The sequence below is a fragment of the Rhodnius prolixus genome, unplaced genomic scaffold, assembly GCF_049639745.1.
Source record: "Rhodnius prolixus isolate KJV_2025 unplaced genomic scaffold, Rpr scaffold_2, whole genome shotgun sequence".
Classification (NCBI taxonomy): Eukaryota; Metazoa; Arthropoda; class Insecta; order Hemiptera; family Reduviidae; genus Rhodnius; species Rhodnius prolixus.
The window spans coordinates 9,051,422-9,064,294 of record NW_027411592.1 but is presented as its reverse complement, the minus strand read 5'-3'; the positions used below and the strand labels follow the sequence as shown (position 1 = coordinate 9,064,294).

The 12,873-nt window shown below is 37.2% G+C and overlaps 1 protein-coding gene across 14 annotated transcripts in view; it reads right to left on the bottom strand.

Annotated features, from left to right (window-relative positions):
* The window catches only part of heph (polypyrimidine tract-binding protein 1 heph), a 418,918-nt gene that overhangs the window by 99,718 nt on the left and 306,327 nt on the right, over positions 1-12,873 (bottom strand). For all 14 annotated transcript variants that reach the window (XM_074117745.1, XM_074117746.1, XM_074117732.1 and 11 more), the window contains one exon: positions 9,836-9,982. In XM_074117745.1, the coding sequence (XP_073973846.1) occupies positions 9,836-9,982 (147 nt within the window). The remainder of the gene's footprint in view (positions 1-9,835; positions 9,983-12,873) is intronic.

The following is a 12,873-nucleotide window of genomic DNA, read 5'->3' as shown; positions in this document are numbered from 1 at the left end:
CCTAACTCTATCATCCTACCAAATTTTATCAAAATCGGGCTAAGATTTACAGAGTAATTAGTAATAATAATTTTGAAGGGGGCCTTACATAAAGGGGGCTAACTCCTCTCTAATTCGGTGTACAGCGTCGAGACCCCCAAAAGGCACATCTACATAAAATTCCGAATCGAATGTCACCTCATTCATGAAAATCGGTTCTCGCGTTTAGGCGCTACGTAGTTTACAAAAAAGGTAACAACAACAAGAAGAAGAAGAAGAAGAAGAAGAAGAAGAAGAAGAAGAAGAAGAAGAAGAAGAAGAAGAAGAAGAAGAACAACAACAACAACAACAACAACAACAACAACAACAACAACAACAATTTCTGAAAATGCCGTTTTTGCTCATTTTCGGCAACTTTTTTCTCGAAATCTATTAGGTCTGGGGGGTTGCAAAAAAATTACAGTTATAAAGGAGGGTTTGCCCTATATTTTAAAGAAAATTTGGGAATTTTATCTTTTATAGAAAAAGAGAAAAAAATTGTCAAAGTTGGGTGTTTTTCAACGTTACGCTTTTTCGTGCAGTTTTTGACGATCAATCCTTATACAACTGTCCTACCGGACAGTTTTAATGTACTATTTACACGAGGAAGGGGTTTTAACATTATACAATATTAATAATAATATTAATAATAATAATACAATCCCACAAACTTATTTGGTAAAAGCAAGATATTTTTATGAAAATATAAAAACTTAGAGGTAAAAATTGTAGTCTTTTCACGCCATGCTTTAATTGCATTCAAATTATTGCAACCTAATCATGTTGTGCATCAATGTTGCTCCTAAAAAGCAATTATTTCAGTGATGCCAGAAAAGTCACACTGGAAAACTATACCGAGGATGCACCAATCTGACGTTACTCTGGAAATGGACTTTCCACAGTTATTTAGTCATGTGTTAACATTTGGAAAGAATATTATTTCAGTTTCATCTTCCAATTTACGCAGGTAAATCTTTCTCTATTTTTTTTCTTTATTCAGGATTACAGAAATGGAGGAAAAGTGTTCATCCATTCAGGTAGAAAAGAAAAAGAAAAGCGATGCAAAGTTTTCTCGAAAGGTTTGAGCTACATCTACTCCAATGAACGTGAAAATGATCTCCGGCGATGTTTTGTTTTCTTTATCAGATTCTAAACTAGAAGGAAATTCAGCCTGGAATAAAAGGTTGGTGGCCAGGGCGTGTAGAAGAGACGCGCTCTGTTCCTTAGGAGCAAATCAAGTTCACCAGCCTGGAATGAACACAATACTTTTTACATATTGCTTCCATGGTAGCGGCGACCTTATCCAAAAATAATATCGTCAAATATCACTTTTCATTTTCTAACATTTGTAAGTATTGTATAATACAGGGTGGAACCGGATAAGTGACGAAAAATTTTTTCTGTTAAACTATATTCAAAATGTAGTACAACGCCGCCTGAACGAGTGTCCTATCTCTATCTATTAGAGAGTTATGATTTTTTCAGGTTTATTTCGACTAAACCCGACCTTACGTCATAAAAACACTATTTCTCATCTTGTGCCTCACTTATTTACATTTTTCACCTCATTTTCGTATTCAGCATTAAATTTCCTATAATAATAGATCATTTTCGTAGTTATTTAACTTTAGTCAGATTCATTTATTACAATAAGAACGTTATTTTTTTAGGAATCTAGAATTTTCATGAATTTTCAAAAATTAGCCTCTTCGACAAAATTGGCCTTAGAGGCTGTCGAATTTCTCAAAAACTGCTCCTTTTAATACTCTTTCCAATGGTATAATAATCAGTTTCAATAATAGCTGTTTTCTTTGGTCTATTACTAAGAAAGTGCTGAAAAACACGGTGTTAGCGAAGGAAGCAAAGTGGACTGGATGAAGCGTACTCGCATATCAATACTATTATTTATTAACAAAATCATTTCTTTAAGCATGTAAAATACATAATTACTTAGTAATTATTGATGTATCATGTTCTCAAAATGCCGACCTCGATTCCTGACGCATAACCGAGCGCGTTTTCGCATTGCTCCCAGTGTTGTTGAATCTTCCTCACAACGTTAGCAGAAATTTAATTTATCAACAAGACGGAGCTCCACCTTATTATTCGGTGAACGTCAGAAGATGGTTGTCGCAACGTTTTCCTGAGTGGATAGGGCGAGGTGGAACTACCGCGTGGCCACAGAGATCTCCTGACCTCAACCCTATGGACCACTTCGTATGGGGTTTTCTTAAGAGTGAGGTCTACAAGGTTGAGGTCAACAGTGAAGAAGAGGTGAGAAGACGGGTAATTGCTGCTTCAGAAAAACTGAAAGAACATTTTCAACAACACTGGGAGCAATGCGAAAACGCGCTCGGTTATGCGTCAGGAATCGAGGTCGGCATTTTGAGAACATGATACATCAATAATTACTAAGTAATTATGTATTTTACATGCTTAAAGAAATGATTTTGTTAATAAATAATAATTTTGATATGCGAGTACGCTTCATCCAGTCCCCTTTGCTTCCTTCGCTAACACCGTGTTTTTCAGCACTTTCTCAGTAATAGACCAAAGAAAACAGCTATTATTGAAACTGATTATTATACCATTGGAAAGAGTATTAAAAGGAGCAGTTTTTGTGAAATTTGACAGCCTCTAAGACCAATTTTGTCGAAGAGGCTAATTTTTGAAAATTCATGAAAATTCTAAATTCCTAAAAAAATTAACGTTCTTATTGTAATAAATGAATCTGACTAAAGTTAAATAACTACGAAAATGATCTATTATTATAGGAAATTTAATGCTGAATCCGAAAATGAGGTGAAAAATGTAAATAAGTGAGGCACAAGATGAGAAATAGTGTTTTTATGACGTAAGGTCAGGTTTAGTCGAAATAAACCTGAAAAAATCATAACTCTCTAATAGATAGAGATAGGACACTCGTTCAGGCGGCGTTGTACTACATTTTGAATATAGTTTAACAGAAAAAATTTTTCGTCACTTATCCGGTTCCACCCTGTATATATTTAATGGGGTAATTTTGTTATAAATACAGTTTCTCCATTTTCTATTTTAAGTTACAGTCACATTCACAAGTTTTGTTTGATTAAAACTAATATAAGTCTAACCTCAAATTGTGAATTAAAATCCTTGCGCTGGGGAAAATCTGCGAATGAATCTTAGAAATAGGGAAATTTGCATTTTTTCAGACAGTCAATCGGCACTGAAGGCCCTCTCTTCCTTCAGAACTACCTCTTCCCTGATCTGGGAATGTAAAAGGCTCTAGATCAACTGGCTCGGCACAATAAAGTCCGACTTGAGTGGGTGCCGGGCCATGTGGGGATTGAGGGGAATGAAATAGCTGATCTGCTGGCCAGGAATGGAGCTAGTACTCCCTTCATTGGCCCAAGACCAGTCCTGGGGATCACTAGGGGTGCAGTTCGTGAGGCTCTCAGAGACTGGATCTGGATAGAACATGAAAAGTACTGGGTGATGCTTCCTGGGGTCAAACACGGCAAGAGGGTTATGCCCTTGTTGTGCAAACAAAGAACTAAAGTGACTCTAGGTTTGGGCAGGAATCAGATCACTCTGATTACAGGCCTATTCCTAGTGCACGGAAGGTTCAGGAAGCACCTGCCCAAGGTAGGGCTTATTAGCTCGGAAACGATGTGCAGACTGTGCCAGGAAGAGGAAGAAACGGCCTCTCGGAAGAAACGGAGAGACTGCGCTACGAAATCTTTGGTACCTTGAGTCCAGAGGAGATTGTAGCGCAGAAGGAACTGGTAGGAAAAGCCCTCAACCTTCTTAGTAGGGGAGGGAAGGCACAATAAGCCTCTTAGTGGCTGCAGTGCCATGGGGGCATGGGTCCCGTCCCGCCGTGTAAAATCTTAAAAAAATCTAACTTCAAATTGTGAATTAAAATCCTTTTTCTAATGACGCAAATCAGGGTGAACAGTGTGAGATTGAGGAGTCAAATTACAACCATAATAGACTGGAGGATCTTTAGAATGGATGTGATTCAGTGAGGCAATTTTGATGAGCCTGCCTCTCTGAAGGATTTGATGACCTGCATCTTATGTCACAGACCGGTTTAAGGGTAACCAGTGTGAAGAATCAAAAGGACTATTAGATTCTATAATCTTAAGGCACCTGCCTTGTAATATATACAGAGAATTGTTCACCTTATTTGGTGACTGATTCATCCAACCAATAGGGAGAAAGATTATTAATTTCAGTGATAAATTTTTAATTTTTTTACTTCCAACCTTTCGGTTTAGGGTCAAAGGTCAGGGCTGTGAAACATATATTTTTTCAATCACTAAATTAATTTGTAATTTTTTTTATATAAATAAGTACTATACAGTCCTGAAGATGACCTAGGTCGGAAGCTTGAAATTAAAATAAATTGTAAATTGGCAATAATCGTTCTTTTCTTGACTTTGCCAAATGATTCTTTGGAGAAACAAGAAAATATGGTGTCACACAGTTTAGTAGAGCACCGTTTGTTAAAGTCTTTCTACATTAACAGCTAGAAGAGTTTTTAAGTGAATCCGGAATGGTCGTCAAGTGCGAGAAGGAAAGAGGTGCTTGAGTAAATAATTGTTAAAGAGAAGTTACATGTGCTATTACTTTTAGAATTTAAGTTGGTAAAAGTGATGGAAAAGTATGAGCTAGATGGTGGTGCTTGCCACTAGATAGCAGCATGTCTGTAATCCATTAAGGCGGCTGCAACCTCTCCCACAGGAAACATTCAACCACCTCCTCTCCAAGTACCTAGTGGCAGCAGAAGAAGAGGTGTACAGGAGCAGGATTAGGGATTGACGTGTGTTTGCGTTGCACGTTAAGAGGATACGTGCAGGTTAGGGGGGATGTGCCCCACTAACTGCTCGCACACTCTACGGAGCAGCCTCTATATCCCATTTACATTCCCGACCATGCCCCCCCCCCGGACATTCCACTGGAATAGTGGCGTTTCAAAGTGTACCTTCACGTGTTCAGAATGTATTCCAAAAAAACATATAGTCAATCCTTCACGTCAGTCCACCACATCCCAAAACTACTCTACAAAATTTTCCTACCTCTGAGATGAAAAAAAAAAAATACATCAAGTTATAAATTTGAAAGAGTTTCTGAATTCGTAAATATTTCCGGGGGGATGCTTGCCGATAAATGAAGTCTAAATGTGCATTTGAACAGGAAATATTAACAAGGGGCATTAATTGACAAGGGACTGTCCAAAGGAGCATTCGTGCAAGAGCTTCAAGTAGGCCAAAAACACTGCCAACAAAATCATCGTCCAGGACGACTCACCTTTTAAACTATAACTAAATGCAGTTTCTTAAGCGGAGCTCTTAGGCGGAAATCTGTTTACATTCTGGGTAAGTAAGAAAGCGGAACAATTAGTTGTGGTCTCAAAAAAAGTTTACGAGAATGTCAAAAAGACTAAATTCATTCTAAAATAAAACATAAATATACGAGGTCTGTAAATTAAGTAATGAGACTGATTTTTTAAAAAAATTTTATTCAAAAAGAATTACAATTCTATATTGTCACCTTCAAAATAACTTCCTTCTGAAGCCACACAGCGCTGGAGACGTTTCTTCCACTCCTCTTAGCAGTGCTCGAACTCCGGTATACTGAAATAGCCTTCACCTGGTCGGTTACAGCCGTTTAAATGTTTTCGGACTGTCCCAAAATGAGTTCCCTTGAGGTGATTTCTGGAACGTGTCATTAATGGTAACGAGTCTTGAGTGTTTTCGTGTACGACCCAGAAACCAAGCGCCAGAGCATGGAGTGGCACACTTCAACCTCTCTAAGGCCCAAAAAAGTAAGGATGGCGAAGTCGAAGATCAAATGCATGATGATTTGTTTTTTTTTTTATATCCACAAGAATCGTCCACAAAGAGTTCCTACCACAAGGTCAAACGGTCAATCAACACTTTTACCGAGAGGTTCTTGAATAACTTCGAAAAAGGGTCATTCGTGTGAGACCAAGAACATCAAGAACAAGTGGGTGTTGCATCACGATAATGCCCCTTGTCACACAGCAATTTCAATAAACGAGTTTTTGGCCAGTAAAAACATTCCTGTGGCTCCTCAGCCTCCTTATTCGCCTGACTTGAGTCCTTGTGACTTTTTTCACTTCCCGAAGTTGAAAAATTGGGACAGTCGAAAACATTCAAACGGCTGTAACCGACCAGCTGAAGGCTATTCCAGTATCGGAGTTCGAGCACTGCTATGAGGAGTGGAAGAAACGTCTCCAGCGCTGTGTGGCAACAGAAGGAAGTTATTTTGAAGGTGACAATATAGAATAGTAATTCTTTTTGAATAATTTTTTTTAAAAAATCAGTCTCATTACTTAATTTACAGACCTCGTATGTTTGCTGCTTCAATAATTCAAACTTGCCCTACCGCGATCTCGGGTCCATGAGCTATCTAGATGACTGAGGCTCACAGCTCATCAGCCCTCAAGTTGAGAGAAGCTCCTAAAACCGGAGCTCTAGTTAATACAGGGTGGGGCGTGGAAACTTCCTGTTTTGAAAAGGAAATTAAACACACTACACGTTTCATTCCACTTCATTTTATTTTATTTTCTTTATTGCCAAGCATATCGACCGGGATATTGTCAATTTCGGCTTGGGATGTTGTTCTATAGGGGTGTTGCGACGATCCTTGTTGAAACTTGAGACTTGAGATAACCACACAGAAAGTGATCAGGGGGGGGCTCGCAGGGAGATCAGTCAAAACTTCCGAAATCGACTGAATCAGTGTAAATTTCAGTGGAGGGGGGTGACATTGTGTTTAAAACTTGTAAATTCAAATTTCCAATGATGGTGTGGTAGGCGGGAAAATGAAAATGAAGTGGAATGAAACGGTAGGGTGTTTTATTTCCTTTTTCAAAACAGGAAGATTCCACGCCCCATCCTGTATTACTTCCGCAAAACCAAGACTGTGCAGTGTGACACAAAGCTGAGAGAGCTGAAGTGAGTGATTACCAAGTTCTTGACTAACACAAGATGCATTGAGTTGGGGGACTGCTTCTTGCATGCTGCATTCTAATTTTTTTTATTAAGTTGAACACCATCGGAAATAGTGAATTCCAATGTTACAGTTAAAATCTAAATCTTCGGACCCAACTTCCAGAAAAGTGTTTCAAATTAGGATGACTCAGTTTTCATTCAAAGTAAAACGAGAATGATAGCAATCGTTTGAATCCTTTCTAGGAAGACTTCCTTCTTTTAACTATAATTATTAGCTCACTGGTTAACGGTTAACGCACCTGGATTCCTAGGCGAAAATCCCTGGCTTCGAATCCACTTGATTTTCTCTACCTTATATTTTTTAAAATAACACTTTTATTTATTTACAATAAGTAACAATATTACTTGTAGCCATGTTTTGTTGACCTGTATGATTTAGTAGTTAATTAAAACAATGAACACGAGGTTAAAACAACCCAACCAAGCTTCTGTGTGCGCCGCCCCCTTCACTAAAATAAAAGAATTATATTCGGGATAAGGGTCCTATTTTGATGCCGACAATATGTTTCCTCCTGCATCCCAATTAGTATTAATTGGGGGTAATTTACCATTGTTGGCCGCGCAATAACTTTTGAGCTGGTCCACTACTTGTACACAACAAAAGAAGAAGACGGTCCCTTGCGAACCACCAGCTACAGCCAGCTCAGAAGGAGGGAGTTACCATCACACAATGGTGTCCACAATGGAGCATTATAACTCTATTAGCCTTATTTAATTAATATATATCCCCGTCTTATTTATAATATAAACTTCTGCTGACATTTTGATGTACAAATTATTTCTTGTTACTATCGGAATGTTCACTTTTTACTCAACAACTTGTAGAACCAACTTCTTATACTCTAAGCAAGATGACTATGCTAAAATTAATTCAGTTTTAAACAAATCAAAACGCTAAAAAAACGTTCTGCGCGATATAATAACTTTTTGACTCATCAATTTAGTCTCTTTTCTACCCTCAGATTTCATCCACGAAGCGCATAACCTTGGTCTCCCTCTTTCCTCCAAAATACCTCTCCCCCCTCGGCTCTGTCTACTAAGACTGATTTCTGGGACCTTGCTGGCCAGCCATTCTCTCTGTGCAAATCGCGTCATTTTGATGACAACGAATTGGTTGTGCTGATGAACCTCAATAGCCACAAGAGGCAAAGGCATACAAAGTATAAGCGGACAAAAGTTGAAAGACGAGAGGATTTGCGCGGATAAACCGAAACGTCCATTACGGAAATTAACACTGTAACCGTGAAAACTGAAGAGTGACATTCCCTACTGCAGGATCTTAAGATAGGATAAGGCACTTTCTCAAGCCTTACAGTCTTACCTTCTAGGGCCAACTCAAGTTCCTAAACATAGCATTCTGAGGAAACTTATACAAAGCATGATCAATAAACTATGTCCTCTCAGCAGAAGTGAGGAACCCTGTTTCAGAACCCAAGTAACGACCTAAAGTCACTTCTGTTTCATAAAAATGATTTCTACTTTTTCGGAAAGTGTTCTTGTTTTGAAGAGCTGAATTTGCATTTTTTTTAAAAAATGCGACTTCCAGAAGATTGTACTTTTGAGCTACTTAACTTCACTTCCAGACAGATCTAATCTAAGTCAATGGAAACACTGTCAACGGTAGAGCAAATCTCCTTACTCATCGACTTCGTTCTCATTTCAATAACCTTCAGCCCATACTCTTCGGGTACCACCCCTTCAGGCATTTGGGCCACATTATTTGCGGAGAGGCCGGATACAGCTTTGAAGAGAGTATTCGGATTGCCACTTCAGTAAACAGAATAGAATACATAGAATATTGCAGAGGAAGTTACAAACTTTTAAACAGGAAATCAAGAAGAACCTTCTTGGTATCACAACCTTTACGGTGTTCTTAATCAGTCCAACAATTTGGCAAAAAAGTCTTGTATTTCCTACTTATCGTAAACTATTCTCAACACAATGCACTAATGATGCAAGAAGTTTCACTATTTTCGACGATGATTCACTACTTTTCTCTCTTGCAATTAATTGGATATCTCCTTTTCCTTTTGCTCAAGGAGTGTCCCTGGCCTAACGATCTTCTCCCAACAGATACGTGCATCAATCTTACCCTGAGAGAGGCCATTGATTCTTATATTTTTAGAAAAACCAGATTTCCATAGAAATTATTTAAAATTTCTTCCACTTGGAAAGAATTTTTTACGATGTAATAAAAAAAAACAAAAAAAAACGGAAGCTAGAAATGAAGTGAGTTCATAACTTAGAAACAACTAAAAGAGTGGCTAAGTTAAATTTTCCCACTTTCTTTGTAAAATAAACTTTTTTGATTGGTTTAATTATATTTCATCGTTTTAACGTATTCTAGTAGGACTTTTCTGGTTGGTTCTCTACTTGGCAAATAAATGAGGCTGTTTAAAAGGGCGGAGGGAAGAGAAAGAGAGGGAGAGAGAGGCACATAGACCGACAGACAAAGTTTGTCGTTACTTCTTGTTTGCAAGATAAGAGTGCTGTGAGGGGTGGTGGAGGAGGAGGAGGCAGCCTCCCTAAATACACCTTTCTTGTCATCATTCCCTCCGCAATCATCTCAAACGAACCATCTCTGGTTCCCTCTCACTCTCGCCATTAACCAGTCTGAACATGCTTTGCCAATTTACTCCATTCAATTATATTTATACATAAATAAATTTTAATAAAGTTAATGTACATTCATCTGAATATATTTTTGATTTTTCTCTTTAAGGTTTAAAACTAAAACCTGTTTTTTGGGGGCAATTTATTAGTATAGTAGTTTAGTATAAAATGGGGAAACTCACCTGGTTTTTACCTTTCAGTACCAAAACATTTGTCACTCGGCCAAAAGGAATGCCAAGATGTATAATTTCCGCTTCGGTCACCTCATTTGGTATATTTCGTATGTGAATCACTCTGGAAGGTTTTGATAAACATTTGTCAAGTTTGGCCTGCAAAACAAAAAATATATATATATATATTTTTTTATTTATTTATCAACTAGCAGTTTTACAAGAGAGATAGGACTTCACAAAATATAGTAAAAATATATAATATACATTACGAGAAAATAGAAAAATTAGACCTATAAAAAAACAACCAATAGTCAGCCCAATGTATAAGAAAGATATCCTCTGGACACATCATTTGGAAAATTTAACTAACTCACAAATTTTAACCAATAAAAGTTTATTTTGGACATTTTTACGATATCAATTTTTATTGCATTATTCGATAATTTATCAAATACCTATGGGGGAAAATTGGCAAAAAAAATTTAAATAGTATTTTTCCTAGAAATAATTACCAAAAACGATTGGCTAATCTCATTGGCGAACGGAATGTGTAATGTGGGCGGACTGTAGCTGATGACGTAGTCACATGTTAAGCCACTCCCTCACCAATAAAAGCACAGTTATCCAGTACATAAAATGGTGGTCTTTCACTTTCATTCAATCATCTAGATTTTACTTTCTTTTACTTCAGGAAAATATTTCATTAACTTTGTTGATTCTGCATTACATTAGAAGTATGAAACCGGAAATATCAAAACATGTTTATTTTGGACATTTTTAAGATATCAATTTTTATTGAATTATTCGATAATTTATCAAATACCTATGGGGGAAAAATTAGTAGAAAAAATTTAAATAGTATTTTTCCTAGAAATAATTACCAAAAACGATTGGCTAATCTCATTGGCGAACGGAATGTGTAATGTGGGCGGACTGTAGCTGATGACGTAGTCACATGTTAAGCCACTCCCTCACCAATAAAAGCACAGTTATCCAGTACATAAAATGGTGCTCTTTCACTTTCATTCAATCATCTAGATTTTACTTTCTTTTACTTCAGGAAAATATTTCATTAACTTTGTTGATTCTGCATTACATTAGAAGTATGAAACCGGAAATATAATGTTGAAAACATGTTTATTTTGGACATTTTTACGATATCAATTTTTATTGAATTATTCGATAATTTATCAAATACCTATGGGGGGAAAAATTAGTAAAAAAAAATTAAATAGTATTTTTCAGTATAGCAGAATCGCCCCCCGAGTCGCTATAACACCATCTTTGGCATGTAAAGAGTTATCTCGATAGGCAATTTGATGGGCGTGTAATATCGACTCGGGGGGGCGATTCAGTGGCCACCTCGTTCACCGGACTTGACACCTATGGACTATTTCCTTTGGGTATACCTGAAAAAGAAGGTGATTATTCATAACTTTTTTCTTTCTTTCCTTATTTCTGCTTATCTAAAAGCATTTCTAAATCTAGGTGTATCAGAATCAAGCCGGGATTACATCTGTAGATGAACTAAAGCAGAGAATAATAGATGCCTGTAACTCGGTTAAAGCCGAATCTATTTCTTTGGCAGTAAGGGACAATTGGCAGGAAAGAGCATGTCTATGCATCTCTAATGGTGGGGGCCATTTCGAGCATGATCTGTAATATTAATGAGGAGTAAAATTTATAATAAAATAGTACTTTTCTTCTTATTCAATCAAAAAACCGTTATAATATTATCATTTTGAAATTTCTTATAAGAATCATGTTTTCATTCATAACTTCTAAAATATCGCTCACAGGAAAAAACCGTTCAAGTAAATTTTTCTTAAATGAAATAGAGGAATCTATTTCTGAAATAAAAACCACACCTCCCCATTTGAAAAAAATGAAGTTGGTGCCTGTATCTCGCTACTGGAAGCACCGAAAAAATTTTACAAATTAAATTTGGATTTCTAACTATAAAACTAAGGGGGACACGTACCTTTTAGTTTTTTTTCTAACTATCTTAGTTTGGGAGAAAAAGTCCGTTATCCATATACGAGCTTGGGACACCCTGTACAGTGCAGTAGAAGAAGAAATGTCCCAAATTTTCCATTTCATTTCTATTGCACAAACTGCACAACACGCCACCATTCAAACTGCACTTATTAGCTTCATAGAGTATCCTTACTACATTTTTATGAGAGAAACAAAGTTGAGCTCTAATTTTTGTAATTTATAAATAAGTCTCTCCAACGCCCCAACTGGCTGTTACTGTAGCGGGAATTCAATACATTTTCAACCGCTAGACTGTACCAGTGGTTCGACCATTTCTCAGTTAAATCTTTATTAACACTTTTCCATCAACTGAGGGAGCGAGCCTCGTGCTGATATATATAATTAAATCAATAAAAATTCAAGATAATGTTCAACTTTTTTTTTCATCAATTTTTTCCCCGGAAAAATCTATTTTAGTTCTGGGTGAAGGAAATAACTGGGTTTCTCTTTCACGGAAATGGCCGCTATTCACCCTTAAAATGAAGGAAATCGCTTAAAATTAAGGGTGAATATCTTGGAAAGAGGGTTTTTCCTGTCTCACTTCCGTCTATCGTCCAATCAGTTAAGTAGGGGGGATAAAACAACCTTGAGAATCTCCGTAGAGAACGTCCGTGCGAGGGTGGGGAATGACTCCAAGTTGACTTTTCATTTTAAGGTTCTATAAAAAAAAAGAAGAAAATATTTTGGACGATGAACTTTTGAACTTATGAATTTCTTTGGGCTTAAAAAATTAAAAGACTTTCAAATGGCAGGCTTAAAAAAAATATTGGCTACAAAAAAATGCTTTTCACATTGAGGAATGAAACGGAAAAGGATTTAAAAAAAGCAGAATCCGATCACAGACCAGAAAATAATGCAGGTACTGGGGAGGGGAGGAGCACTGCCCTTCCGGCTCCCTTACTCCTTCCACACCCACACACAACACACTGCCGGCACTTTTATCCATTCGCAAAAGAAAGCACTATCAGAGCACGCACTACGGAACAAAGTCCCCTTCCTCTTGCTCCCCC